This window comes from Notechis scutatus, chromosome 3 (assembly GCF_049901735.1).
Source record: "Notechis scutatus isolate UNSWTSFEM ecotype Mainland chromosome 3, rNotScu1.2, whole genome shotgun sequence".
NCBI classification, from domain to species: Eukaryota; Metazoa; Chordata; class Lepidosauria; order Squamata; family Elapidae; genus Notechis; species Notechis scutatus.
Window position 1 is genome coordinate 180,777,909 of NC_142011.1, and position 15,517 is coordinate 180,793,425.

At 36.6% G+C, this 15,517-nt stretch overlaps 1 protein-coding gene across 1 annotated transcript in view; it reads right to left on the reverse strand.

The window, feature by feature from the left end:
- CNGB3 (cyclic nucleotide gated channel subunit beta 3) overlaps positions 1 to 15,517 on the reverse strand; it is an 81,115-nt gene that overhangs the window by 30,301 nt on the left and 35,297 nt on the right. The window contains exons 4-7 of the mRNA XM_087961975.1: positions 5,949 to 6,085; positions 3,421 to 3,597; positions 2,820 to 3,028; positions 231 to 281 (exon numbers count right to left, since the gene is read on the reverse strand). Coding sequence (XP_087818101.1) covers positions 231 to 281; positions 2,820 to 3,028; positions 3,421 to 3,597; positions 5,949 to 6,085 — 574 coding nt within the window. The remainder of the gene's footprint in view (positions 1 to 230; positions 282 to 2,819; positions 3,029 to 3,420; positions 3,598 to 5,948; positions 6,086 to 15,517) is intronic.

Sequence of the window (15,517 nt, forward strand, 5' to 3'; positions counted from 1 at the left end):
ATAATTGTTTCATTATTTGTAAATGGTTTAAGAATTTTATTTATTGATATATTTTTGTTTTAGTCTGTTTATTCATATGTAGGGCACTGATTCCTTACTTTGTAAAAATTCAGGTAATTAAAACTTGTTATTATTGATTGCCATGTTAAAAAAACAGATACCATTGTCTCCCAATGAATTAAAGGAACTAATACCCTATCAATCTTACCTAATTTACTCATCTTACTTACCCGAAATTTTAATGAATTCCAGTAGGCTTTCTTTATTTCTACTTTATCTGTCTAAAAGTAGAAACAGAAAGAGGATACAGTCAAAGTACTTTCAAATAACCTCAATAACACATGAGAATTAGTATGTGGTGTAGGATCACATAATAATCACTTGCAAAATATATTATATTATTTAAATACTCCCAAGTTACTTATCTAAAGAATATAGTGCACCCTGTGCATAGAAATTTACTAAAGGTACTTTCAAAAGTATATGGTGGTGCAGTGGTTAAAATGCAGTACTGCAGGTTAACTCACTGCTCACTCCAGGAATTCGATTCTGAATGGCTCAAGGTTGACTCCGCTTTCCATCCTTCCCGAGTTTGGTAAAATGAGGACTCAGATGGTTTGGGAAAATATGCTGACTCTATAAACCACTTAGAGAGGGCTGTAAAGCATTATAAATTGGTATATGAGTGCTATATTGCAGCCCAATAATCAGCTACATCTTAGCTCTGTTAAAAACAATGGATCTGAAATTACAGGTTGTTCTTGACTTACAACAGTTCATTCAATGACCATTCAAAGTCACAATGGCACTGAAAAAAGTGACTGTTTCACACTTATAACCGTTGTGACATCCCCATGGTCATCTGATCAAAATTCAGATTCATATTTGTGTCCCAGGTCATGTGTTTACCTTTTGTCACTTTCTGACAAGCAAAGTCCATGGGGAAGCCAGATTTACTTCATAACCATGTTATTAATTTAATAACTGCAGTGATTCACTAAACAACAATGGCAGAAAAGGTTGTAAAATGGGGCAAAACTTACTTAACAAATGTGTCAGCAACAAACATTTTGGGCTCAATTGTGTTCGTAAGTCAAGGACTACCTGTATTCAGAGGGACTTTATTGGAAAGATCATTTGGTTGCTTTATGCAGTCTCAATTTGCACTGCCCATGTCTTGAACTCCTAAACCTGATTATAGATTTGAAGGAAACTTTGGAAATTATCTAACTGTCAACTTAAGTTGTCAGAAATCCTGAGAAAATATTGAGACTAAGGGATTATATTTACGGCATAGATTCCTTCAGATAACAACATTTATAGGAATCAGCACATTATTTACAACACCTAGAAATATAGTGTGACTTCAACTACTCTTAAGGCTTTCCCTTGATGCATTACTTGCTCTTAGACTTTGGGCAATATTGCTTTGGAAACATCAGAACCTCCTTCCACAGGTACCTAAGTAGGAAATAACCAATTCAATATTGCCTATAATGTTGCTAGGTGTTTTTCAATGTTTTAAGCCTATCTTTCTCAGCCCTGGAGATACAAGGCATTCAACTGGAACTGTTGTGTAAGAATACATGGACTACATGCTATTAATGATACTTAGAGAACTAATTTACTGAACAGAGAGGGAAAAAGATCATATTGCTGAAATATTGCCAGAAGAGGGCTTGTTTTCAAAACAAAATTTGGAAAACAAGCTAGAAGAATAGAAGGGTAGGTAAGTGGTGGGTAGGTAGGGAGAATAAAATTCATGGTTTTGGATGAGAAATCTTCAGCCTCATTTTAAATCCACACTTTTTTATTTGGGGTTTTATTATGTTTTTAAGGAAAAATGTAATGATTATTGCAATCAGTCTACTGAAATCTATTGGTAGCAATTATAGCAGGGATGAGCCATTAGAAGTAACACTGCTGTACAAATGATTTCATTTAGAAGCCGGATGGATGTGCTCTCATTAGCATTAGAACTGTCAGCATTGCATCTATTAAGAATGATTAGTTGTTTATTTTTAAGTTGTTTATTTTTAAGTTGTTCTCTGGTGGGAAATGATGCTATCTCCTTATCAGAGAAGTTTAACAGAATTCTAAAAATTAATCTAGTCTTCTTTCACTTGGCAACAGCCTGCTTACAACTGTAGCCTTCCATGTGCATTTTAAAAGAACTGATTGCATGATTGGAACTGTCTTCTGGACTGAAAATGAACAGGATTGTTCTTGAGTTGATAGGGTTTAAAGGAAATTGATGAGGTTTAAAGGACTCAGTGGCCAAATTGAAGGTTTTACATTGCACTCCTGGTGCCTAGCATGTAAAAGCTGTAGAGAAATGTGATTCTAGCCAGTGGCTAGGAGGAAGAGCTTTCCTAGCAAAGAGGAATCAGGAAAAAAGGTAAGCAGGAGCTACCAGCCAAGTTAAGATATTACTGAGAAAGGCAGATTAAGTGATTTATATTAGCATTTCTCAACTTCAGCAACATTTGGAGGTGTGGACTTCAAATTCTAGAATCCAGAAAACATTGGTGGTTCTGCTTCATGATTAAACCATCTTTCAAATCAGCCTTCATGTTTCCAATGTCTTTCTCCCAGCTTGGGAGAACCAGATGGATATTTCTTCCAACAGTATCAATAGTAATAGATGCCGTTCAATGGTTTTCTGGGTTCTGTTTGTAGCACAAAAGGCACTCTGTTCTAACCCCCCAAACAACATTGAATTTCATCACTGAATGAGCTTTTGAGTTTTCTGGTAAGAAACATCAACCTGGCCCACTAGGCTTCAGGGTTCTCAGTTCTTTCTTTCTATTTTTACTTACTATTATATCTCCCCCTCTCACAAATTGTACTCGGGGTTGAAATAACAAGAGATCACAGATGTAGCAGATGTCACTTAAGACGTCTACAGCAATCCAGTATATTATGTTGCTGGATGTTTGAACTGGGAATACTAATCGCAGTGGGATGAACCAGCAGTTCCAGTTATAAGCAACAGTAACTAAGAATAACCACATTATATAGCGATGATCTGGAAAAGAAAAATAACATTCTTGCTTAAATTATTATCATTGGGATTTGGGAATGCATTTCTCCAGAAAAATAAATGAAGCACCTAAGGAAAATAACACAACTTGCTATGTTTAATTGCAGTCTGATAAGTGATGCGTGGTTTATTATCAGTTAACCTGTACACTAAAGTTATTTTTAGAAGGCTCAACTTCAGTCACTATCTTCCAACAGTTAATAGATTCCATATTTCGGGGCAAAGTTAATAGTCAGTCTAAGTTAACAAAAGGGAAAACATGCTTATCTATAGTGCAATAGCACTTGATGTCTGCAAAGGTCTTTGCAGGTCCAAAGATAATCACTGAGAATTTCACTATCTCCAGCACTCCTTGCTCTGGAGAATTGGACTTATACCTATGAATGGATCTATGGTTTCTGGCAGTTTAAATTTTTTCATATATTCTTTCGCAGAACTTTTCTTGACTGTAGAACTTGGCTTTTCCTCGGGTTTGCTTTCTTCTTTCTTTTCCTCTTTCTTTTCCTCTTTCTTTTCTTCTTTGGCAGCAGGGGCTGGGGGCTTGTTTTGGGGTGCTAAATAAATGTTGGAAAATCAGAAAGTTAATACTACTTTCTCAAATGCACCATGTTCATTGAAACTACAGAATTTTATCCTAGATCCTTTATCCTAGCGGTACTCTTTTTACAACTTCAAAAAAACATTTATTATTGCTTTAAAAAAATTATCTGACTGACAACTCCGTTATTAAATGAAGCAGATTCTAAGTGAAACTACGACTGTGCTTATGTTCTTACTTCAGTTTTTCTTTGCTTTACAGACCTGCAATGGTCATTAATGCGAGGATTGGTCTCAAAGTTACTTTTTCATCACTATCATAATTGAATGGTGGTCACTGTTCAAGGCAGTCATTAAATAAAAACTACCAGCAATTGTGTCAAGTAGCTTCATGAAAAAAGAAACATTAGCTTTAGTGCTGAACTCCACAAGAGTTTTTTGAGTATTGATGTCTATTCAGCTTCTGAGTTAAATTGTAATGTGTCCTTACATTTTAAAAAAGTGTTTATAAAGCTTTCTACTTTCTACATGTGGTCTCCGTGCCATGCGTAAAGACTAATTCCTATCTAGGTGTCTTTGAATAAAAGACAGAACAAAATATTTAACAAAGAGAGTGAACTGTGAGAATAGTGCTTCAGGAGTAAAAACCCTGAAACATTGAGACAGTATTATAAAGTTGAGGCTTCTACTTTAAAAAATTTTTTTTTTACAAGCAACAAAAATAGATATATTATAGTCTCAGTTTTCCACTATATATTTTGTGTCTTTTAAATTCAGTTAATTACATTTTCATTGAACTATAGAATATAGTACAGGTATACTGCTTGTTATCTTTCTTTAAAAAAGAGAGAAACATTTATTCTGCCAATTGTTAAATATGATGAATATTGATTTCAGATAAAATTCACATCTTACTGTGTCTTAATGAATCTATTCAGCCTAAAAATGCATTGGAATTATTAGTAACTAAATAAGCAGGATAGGAAATAGGGAGATTATTTCATTGCACCAAAAGTTATATAATTTTATTTCATTGAAAATACTCTCTGAATGTCATAATAGGTTGACTGGGAAAATATATCTTTGGTTTCAGTCATGATTAAAAATAATATTTTTAGAGTTTATGTGGGTTTCCAACTTGAACATTGTGACTCTGGGAATCCAAAATGAAAAAATAAACAAAGACAGATAAATTAAAAGACAAACAGTAATTAATAAGCAACCTTCATACCCTCTCCCTGGTGGAAACCATACTCATGCAAATACAGGTAGTTCTTCACTTATGACCCCAACTGAGTCTTAAAATTTCCATTCTAAAACAATGATGTTGTTAAATGTAGTAGCAATAGAGGATCTGTAGGGGGTGAAAGCAGCGCACTGCTGTGCCTCAACACCTATATGGGCCTCAAATACCTACATGATCTCACTTAGAAGAGCTGTCCCTGGATTGTACATGATCTCACCTGCTAACATCACCACTTCCTTACTTGTATATTTTTAAGGATTGGTGGGGGAATTCACCAATCCAGATGCTGTTTCTATATTACCTTTGTCTGCCTGTAAAAGCTGTATAAAAGGAACAAACACTGGACAGGCAGTCAGACATCTTGGAAATGTCTGGTTATTGAACTCCATCAGTTAAGTTAATTGTGCCTCATTTTATGAGTTTTAGTGAAACATGCAGTTGGAAAATGAATCTGGCTCCCCCCATTGTGTTTGCTGGTCAGAAACTGGGTGGGAAGGTCAAAAATGGTGATCACATGATTCCAGGATCGTGCATACATGCCAGTCACTAAGTGTCCAAATTTTAATCACGTAACCATGTCGTGGGTGTTCTTGGAAATAAATTCAGTGTTTCAGGTTTGGGATCACAGGCATGAAACTTTTGAAGAACACTATTTTACAGAGTTAAACATTTGTGACCCAGAAAAGTAGAGGCAGCTCAGTATATTCTCAATATATTTCTGTACTGATATTTCTTTGAGGCTGAATAATGTAAGATTCTTGTCAAGCATTGAATAAATTATAAAACTTGGTAGATAAAGAGAAAGATATGACTTGGTAGATAAAGGGAAACTTCCTGGATTAGTGTTGTACATATCTGACCAGGATGGTAATACTCTAGAACAGGGGTGTCAAACTCATGGCCCGTGGGCCGGATGCATCATGCGCTGGCCATCCCCACCCCCATTTTAGCAAAGAGGGAAAAGTCACAATACGTCATGTGATGACAACACAACACTGCAAGTTTGATACCCCTGCTCTAGAATTAAACCAGCTGGACAATTTGGCTCACACTCCCAATTCATTACCTTCAAGCCATTCACAACACAATGTAAGTCAAAAGGGTACAGCTTCCACAACTTACATGCAGTTGGACTGACTTCTGGTGAAGAGATTATTGGATTAGTCACCTTTTCCTTATAAGTAGCTGTTCTTTCTCGCAATTTTTGGACCATGTCTTGCAGCTGTATTTGTGCATATTCATTGATAATGATTTCTGGGCTGTTAATGGAAGTGCAAGTGGTAGGGCAATGATTAAGATCTTTCAAAAAAAATATGACTACACCCATGTATTTAGATAAACTTTAAACTATCTAGCAATAATACAGATGGTCCCTTATCTTGAGAGTGGAATAATTTGATTATTAAAAGAGCAGATGCTGCAGAAGTAAAGCGTTAGATATCTTGCCTACTCTGTATAGGAAACATATGCTCAAGTGAGACAGCACAGCCTCATCACTACCAGTAGATTTGTACCTTTGGCTATGCTGAAGAACTAATTTCTTTATACCATAAATTATGTGGACTATTCCTCATTCTTACATAGTTACAGGCAGCAGCCAAAATTATTTTCTCTCATTATTCAATGTGCAACCTTTCAGCTTTTCTTTTGCATCCAATAAGCCTAAGCAGGCCAATTTAAACATTGTATGAAAAAAATAATTGGCCACTGATTCAAAGAAAGAACACTTGTCATCAACTGCATTCGAAAGTACCAGGATATCACCATTACATTTGTCTTTTCTTTCTGCTGGTATGCTAGGAACATAATTGTCATTAATTGTTTCTCACTGCCAGTTTATGAATCATAAACTGGAAAATTAAGACTGCAATTATGTGTGCACATTTGGATGGTTTTTTAGAAAAGAAATATACAGTGAATTGTATCTCTATTTTTTTACTCAATTCATCTTCAGAAATACAGTTTGAATCTTTTATGCTACCCTAAATCTGGCTCCACACATTTCTTGGAAACAAAGCTATTAAAGTACAATTAAAATAGTTAAAACGATATCCGGAAAAGGTCATATCTTTTAATTACTGATTCTACCATCAAATTATTTTTATTATGACAATGTTTTTATAACACATAAATGCAGTGTCATCCTTTATGTGTCTTGATCATAAGAATATTAATGCCACTTGATAAAAATCCTACTATGTTATCCTTTCCCAAAGCCAAAGATACTTTCTTCTCTCAAATATAATTCAGAACAGAACAGAACAGAGTTGGAGGGAATCTTGTAGGTCTTCTAGCCCAGGGGTCCCCAACCACCGGGCCGCGGACCGGTACCGGTCCGTGGAGTACTCTGTACTGGGCCGCAAAGAAAAAAAAAAGAAAAAAATGGCGGCTTTCTTCGCCTTCAGTGAATGCTGCTGGGATCAGGGATCAAAGACACAAATGAAAGAAGGGGAGGGAGGAAGCAACCAAAGCCTGTCCTGCTCTCCGGCTCAGCGGCTTTGGTTTCCTCCCGCCTCGTTCCTCTCTCAGTCGCTCTCTCGCTCCTCCACCAGCCCAGGAAGAAACTGCTTCAAAGAAGCCGGGGGGGTGGTGGCTTTTCCTATCGCCACAGCTCCTCCGAAGCGCCCGTTCACCCCCACCCCGCCCACCCGCGCGCGGTTCAATCCAGTGCTCCGTTCTGCCTGTCTGCCTGCCTTTGTTTCTGGTTGATTCGGAGAAGCTTCGGCTGATAAAAAGAGGCGAATAGTTATTATTCTCAGCCGAAGCTGCTCCCAAACAACCAGAAACGAAGGCAGGCAGGCAGGCAGAACGGAGCACTGGATTGAACCGCACGCGGGCGGGCGGGGTGGGGGTGAACGGGCGCTTCGGAGGAGCTGCGCTGACAGGAAAAGCCACACCCCCCCCCGGCTTCTTTGAAGCAGTTTCTTCCTGGGCTGGATGTTAGAGGTCCATCGTAGCTCTGAATGATCCCTAAACAAGGACTACAGGAGCTTCCTAGGGAAAACACATTGACTAAATGCTCCTCATTCGATTCCTGTTTTCACCAAACAGAGATAAGAGAAACATCTGCATGAAATTTTGTAGCTACACAGCTGGGCAAGACCTAGAACTAGAGAGACTGCAGTCAGGTGTCTTTAATGCTAGTTGTAGGGTAAACATAAAGTTTTGGGAATGGAAAATAGAATCTCCCCCCGCCGGTCCTTGAAAAAGTGTTTCTGCTTGAAACTGGTCCCTGGTACAAAAAGGTTGGGGACCACTGTTCTAGCACACCCCCCTGCTTACACAGAAGACCCTATATCTTTTCTGATGGGTGATTGTCTTCTTGAAACCCTCCAGTGATGGAACACCCACAACTTCTGAAGGCAAGATGTTCCACTAGTTGATTGTTCTCACTGTTAGAAAATGTGACCTTAGTTCTAGGTTGGATCTCTCCTTGATTATTTTCCATAAAATGAAGTTTTCATAAATAATGATCATTATTATCCCCATTCACACACAAAAAAAGAAGTCCAGTCACCACATCTCACGCTTACATATTTGATAATGTTGTTGTGAGCATAAAACTAAAGGATAAATGTTATATACATAATCTTGAGTCCCTAAAGGACAGGAGGGGTAAAAGTCTATTAATGTGTGCATTGTTGGAGTAGGTAGAACTCTATTGAAATTAAAAATAATATTAGAAATACTGGTTTTAGAAAGGTGCTTTGTTTGACTTCACTTGCTAAGTATAGCATCAACGTTGTTAGAAAGAATCCCTTCACACACACACACACACAGGCAGATTAAATGAGGTTAACTGCAATGTAACCAGAGAATTGCAAATCTCAATATACTCTCTAATTCATGCATTTCCTTTTTGGCACAACATCCTGATTGGACTGACCAAGGACTTTCGCCTGCAGACCAGATACTCCCACAATTCTGTTTTCGCTCATATTACCCTGTTCATAATGTTAATAATGCTATTACAATAATACAAAAATAGGGACAATTTGCATGGCTTCTGTGTCTCTGGTGAAATAATTTCTATATACTATAAGTCACTGGTTCTCAAAATGTGGTGTGGGGATTGTCAGGAAATCTGTGAAGTCAAATATTTTAAAATGTCACAGTTTAAATTTCTAATACAGTAATTATCAATTGATAAAATCCACATAAACCAAAGCCTTTTTTGGATCCTGAAACATTTTTTAAATATGTACAGGGCTCCTACACCAAAAAATTTAAGAACTGTTATAAGCTATTCTGTAGCTAGACAAGAAGGATGCTCTGCTTCTTTCAGCAATACCATCAGCACACCATACCTAAATTGTAAACTATCCATTTACTATATATTCCCTTTAATTCTTTGCAAACATGTATAAGATCTGGGCTAAATAGTCTTTTGGCTCTTCTCTTTCTCTAGTCCTGGGTAGAAGTCCAGTGATCACTGTATTTTTGCTAACTTAATAGAGAAACTACTTTGGACCTATCTAATTTGCATTGACTTATTTCTTAAGGTGAGTTTTTGTCACCACAAATTTATGTAATGAACAGGTTAGAAAACCTAGGTATTGTGTTAGGAAATTTTGGTATGATTGCCTGTGTGATTGCAGTACTGTCTGAAGTTGTAAATGGAATATTTCAATGAGGTGAAGAGATGCTACTTAGGAAACAGACAAAAGAGACAGGAGCCCCCAGTGGCTTAATGGTCAGAGAAATAAATTTAGGAAGGAACTGCCCCAATGAATCAAGGAATTAAACATAACAGTAGGAAGTTTATACTTTCAGTCTTGCAGTGCATAAGGGCACCAACGTGCCTACCATCCCTGTCCTACTGATTCTTTTTATTTTTCTTATATGTATCCATTTCATGTATTCATAACTATGTTTATACTTATACCTATTATCTTGTAAGTGATTGACAAATCAAATAAATAAATAAAATAAATAAAATTCTGTTAATGTATACTTACAATAAAGTAGATTTAGTTCATCTAGTCTTGACTGGTTTACCTGGGAGAGCTGACAAATAAACCAGTCCTCTCTAACCCAGCCTCTCTTTCTAGGATAAGATTGAAGACATCTGGAGAACAATCCTGGCTGGCTGATTCTGCAGTGTTAGATTGCTGAACAGGGTCTTATGTACAGCTCTGGTGCTGCTCTAGTTAGGCCAGTCAGGAAACCCCTAACTAAGTGTAAGAGAGCAATGGGTGGGTTCAGGAAGGTATCATGGCTCAAATCAGGAAAAAAGGATCATTGCTGGAAGTGCAGTGCCTTTTTCAGAACCTTTGCAGAAGTAACTTGTATCTGTGGAAGCTTCCTGACCCTCTCAGAATGCAGTTCATTAACTGCCCTGAAAACTCTGCATCCTATTAAACTGGTTAGTGCAAGATATCTTCTTGCAAACCATGTCCAGGTGAGCACTTGGCGAGATCAGTATGAAAGGCTTATATAGATTTTGTCAAATATTCTGGAAATGAACATCCATTTCCTCACCAACTAACATAACTAGATTAGCTAGCCCTTCAAACCAGCCAAAGGGTGCTGCTTCATTATTCAATTTTAATACTGCCCTGATACTTGATAATTTACTTCAGATGAGCTAGGGCACAGTCCTTCAATAGAAATGAATTCTTTTCCTGAATAACTGATTTTTGATTTATGACATGAATTTCAGTTGCCTAAAATACTGTACATTAAATTGTGCTGAGCCTGCAGTAAAGTTATACATTCTCCTGACCTTCATTCACTCCACACATGAAAAGAAATCTACTGGGATATAAGTGAAGTACTGCTAAAAGCAGCTGCAAAAGAGTCTGCATTTAATTTAAACATTTCTAACATATTTGCTTAAAACAAAAATGGTTCATGAACATGACAGACTGCCTTTAGTTTGTATAAGTTACCAAATACTTAGAAACATACTTAATGCTTAAAAACAATCTTGAAGGCCTACAAAACCTAAACACGAGAAGGAATAAGCAAAAATGTTGCTCTAGCTTTGGACATTTAAAAAATGTCATCATAAAAGATGACACAAAGCCTTCATATTTGTTAAAACTATTTCTATAAAATCATGGCCAATCCTATCATTTGGTTACTTTTTCCACATGTTGTTGGTAAAGAGGTTTGTTTATGATTTCTACTTGCCCAGGTTCTTCTCTAAAGAAGGAGGTTGCCCATAACAACCAAGGTGAATAATACCTGATTGTGAGAGGAAAGTATAAACTATTTCTTTGTATTCTCCTTTTTATACAGATTAGGGGATGCAATGGCTCAATAGTTAAAGACCCTGAGCTTGTCAGCTGGAACCCAAGTTTGGGACCCAAGCGCCACGTGATGGGATGAGCTCCCATTACTTGCCCCAGATCCTATCCACCTAGCAGTTCAAAAGCATGCAAATGTGAGTAGATAGATACCACTTCAATGGGAACATAAAGCCTTAGCATATACTCATGCTAACTGCATGACCACCGAAAATATTGGCTCCCTCAGCTAAGAAATAGAGATGAGCTAAGAAATAGAGATGTAGAGTCAGGTATGAGTTCTTTATTATTACCTTTGCCTTTTTTATACAGATAAGGATAAATATGGATACTTGTAACTACATAGTCAAAAAGGCATTAAGAGTTGTTAACCTAATCCTACGTAGCTTTTTCTCTGGTAATATCACACTACTAACTAGAGCATACAAAACATTTGCTAGACCAGTACTTGAATACAGCTCATCAGTCTGGAGCCCACATTGTGTATCTGATATTAGCACAGTTGAGAAAGTCCAGAAATATTTCACAGGAAGAGTTCTCCACTCCTCTACTCATTGTAGAATACCTTATGCCACCAGACTTGAAATTCTAGACCTAGAAAACCTTGAATTACGCCGTCTTCGGTCTGATCTAAGTATGGTATATAAAATCATACATTGTAATGACTTACCTGTCAATGAATACTTCAGCTTCAACCATAACAACACAAGAGCACACAATAGATACAAACTCAAGATTAACCGCACCAAACTTGATTGCAGGAAATATGACTTCAGCAACAGAGTGGTCAATGTATGGAATACTCTACCTGACTGTAGTTTCTTCCCCAAACCCCAAAAACTTTAACCTTAGACTGTCTACTATTGACCTCACCGCTTTCCTAAGAGGTCTGTAGGGGGTGTGCATAAGCGCACCAACGTGCCTACCATCCCTGTCCTATTGTTTCTTTTATTTTTTTTATATGTACCCATTTCATGTATTATTGTATATACTTATACCTATTATCTTGTAAGTCATTGACAAATTAATTAATTAATTAATTAATTTTTATAATCAGCTGTTGGTAGCATTGAAAAGCATTTAATATGATTCTGTAATCCAATAATGCCATTTCTAAGAATCATGCATTTTCATTAACATTTGGATGAATTCCATTCAGTGAAATTTCCTACCACATTAATTAAAAGCTTTCTTATAAACAATGGGTGAATTTCATTGCTTCCTGTCCAGGTTTGATAATACGTTAGTGGTGATGTACACTAATGGTTTCCAACCTGTGTTCTAACCTCTACTACTAATCAGTGAATCTTGGAGTGTTCAAAAATAAAATAAGAGAAAAACTAAAGACAAATATGACAAAGATTCCAGAAGAAATATTGCAAGTTGTCATACTTTCCCCAAATCTCATAAAATTTCAAATGAGGGCATCACAACATGAGATGTGATTATCCTACAACAATTCAGTGTTTCCTAAAATTATTATTTACATTATTGAATTTTTATTTCCATGGACTCCATATGGAGCACATATGCAATAATACATGCTGAATTTTCAATTCCTGATATAAAATATTCCTTAAACACTTTCAGGACAAAAGAATAAAAGAAAGGGTTAAATAAAATTTCTGGGAAAGAGTTTACATTACTCCCTCTTCATTCCTTCTAGAGAAATCCATACAAATAGTATGAGTCCATTGAAATAACCTGAAAAGGGATTGGATTCTTCATCCTTTGGTTCTAAATGTCCCCATTTTAGTTGGCCATACTCAGAGTTGGTATTCAGCAGGTTCTGACCAGTTCTGGAGAACCAATAGCAGAAATTTTGAGTAGTTCGGAGAACCAGCAAATACCACCTCTGACTGGAGATTTTACAGTATCCTTCCCCTGCCACATCCATCAAGCCATGCCCACAAAACTGGTAGTAAAAATATTGAATCCCACCACCAGAGATACTATTTAATTATTAACTGGCTTGAGTACATTTATTTTCAGAGTTATTACGGTATTGCAAAAGGGGCTCTCTATTTTTCATCCTGTTCCACTCCTCCCCCATCTGTTCCGAGGAAGGGTCCTTTCCAGATACAAACAAAAATATTTGATTCCAGGAGTTTTCAATCCTATTTGATTAAAGCATTTAGGACAGCAGCCTTCTAATGGAAGTTTCCCATAGTCCTTTGTTTTGTTTCCAAATTACATTTCTCTATACTGTACCTGAAAGTTCCCTTCAACCATGATCTAGAGAAGTCACTAGCTTAACTTCTTGCCATTTTGTGGAAGGAAGCATGAAATTTAAAGTAAATCCTAAAGTAAGATTAATGCAATGTAATTATAAAATCTTCCTTAAAATTTGCCCTATCCCCATAACAGAGTTTCTCCTATTTTTAATCAACCAACCCGTTATCTGTTGCCCTCAACTCCCTCCTCAAATATTAAATGCAGCAAAGAAAGGGTAATAATCCTTTAACATACATTCACAAAGACAATTGAGTTTTGAAAAATAAAATTTGCGTAACAAAAGGAGTTCTAGCAAATCTTTGCCATATTATGCTTGACTATAACCATCTCCTCAATTTGTCACAGTGTGCTTATTTTTTTCCACTTTTCTTTTGTACCATCACAACTTTAATGCAGTCACTTAAAACTTGTTTCATGCTCCAACAGATAAGCTGATTGTAGATGGATGCAATGTTCATTTTATTAGGTGATTCTCTTAGGGATTCCTCTTTGTTATAATTAATGAAGGCATGGTGATTAATAGCATAATTAATTGCTCATTTAATAGCTCTGATTATGTGCCTAAACAATGTCATAGTTATTCTTGAGTGAGACTAAATTATGGGCAAGCTAAAGCAAACTATCCATCACAGTAAAGCTTCATAAGAAAAGGCATCTTCTAATGCAGACCTATACAATTTATGATCCTTCACTGCGGCCTGTGCCTAACCCCACTGTATAATCCATAGGGGAAAACGTATCAGTGCAAATTTTAGATTGTCATCTTATCTGTTCTGACCCAGAAACTTGGACTCAGTAGATACTGGAAATAGCAATCTCATTTTAAAAAAATAATTGTTCCTTTGAAAGTTATTTGTTTTATTAATCTTTCTATGCTTATTAATCCATGATAGGTTACATCCCTGCTGATTCAGTCTTTTATTCCTCCAATTGATTCTTGCAGTAATATGTGATTTGCATAGTAATCTGCTTTTGCAGGTCTTGTTTACCTTTTTGAATTTATTTCTTGTAAGGAGAAAAAAAATTACCCACCCACAAAACGCATATGTATTATTTGCTACGTGTATCTCACAAAAGGAGTTGTAGCCCACAAAGTTCATGCAGCAATAAGATAAAAGTGATCCCTTTAAGATTATCCAAGTTGCTTCATTCATGTTCTGTTAGCTGTAAGTCATCAGTTAAATGAATTGTCAGTCTGTTTTATCCTGTTCTGCTGAACTGTTGTTCCTATCCTTTATATAATTTGCCTGGTTGCCTAGTTCAAGAGCACATCATCAGCTCCTAATCAAAGCATGATCTTTGAGAGGATCCTTGAGAGGAAAAGAAAACAATGGCCCTAATTCAGTTACTCCAGCACTTGAGGTTGTAAGAGGAGCCATCAAGCCCTTGCACAACTCTTGAACTCTTGACCTCTGTCCCTGTCATTCTGACTCTTGGACCTACACTCAATCTCTTGCTTCATAATCAGATCAGCTGATATAATTTCCTGTTGCCAAAATACAATGTCTATTCCTTTCTCCTGCGATTAGAATACTATTTGCCTCAAACAGCAAGGCAAGTCTTAACACTCTGACTAGAGTAATCTCTGATTACTCTCAGGAACTTTATGACATGGCAATAAAGACTTTTAACTTGTATTTACCTGATACTTTTTTGCATTGTTTGGTATGGAACAGGCTCTGATGAGTAATTTGATTGGGAAAAGGGAGTGATGGTGACCTGAGACAGAATTGCTCCTGAACTGCCTCTCCCCATGTGCTAATTGTCATGGCTCACAGTCTGGGGAACTTTGGAAGATAAAGCATTAAAAAAAAAAGATACAGAGAGAAAGACAATAAATTCAACCAAACACATGTACGAGTCTATATTAAGGCCTAATTGTGGAAATAAGTGTAGTAAAGTATAATTATTTATCTACTGTTAATGGTGTCTGAAGGGTGATTTATGATCCTGATTTTTAATCCTTATTTGATTTATGCTGTTTTTCCCAATGTGGAGTTTAATGCAGCTTTTCTTTTATTACTGGTTGATTGCTTTTAAAATGTATTCATTATTAGTTCATTGTGTACTACCTAAACTTATTTTGGTGACTGAGGCAGCTTATAACAGAATAAGAGTTGGAAGGGACCTTGGAGGTCTTCTACTCCCACCCCCTGCTCAGACAGGAAACCCTATATCAAGGGTCTTCAAATTTGGCAAGTTTAA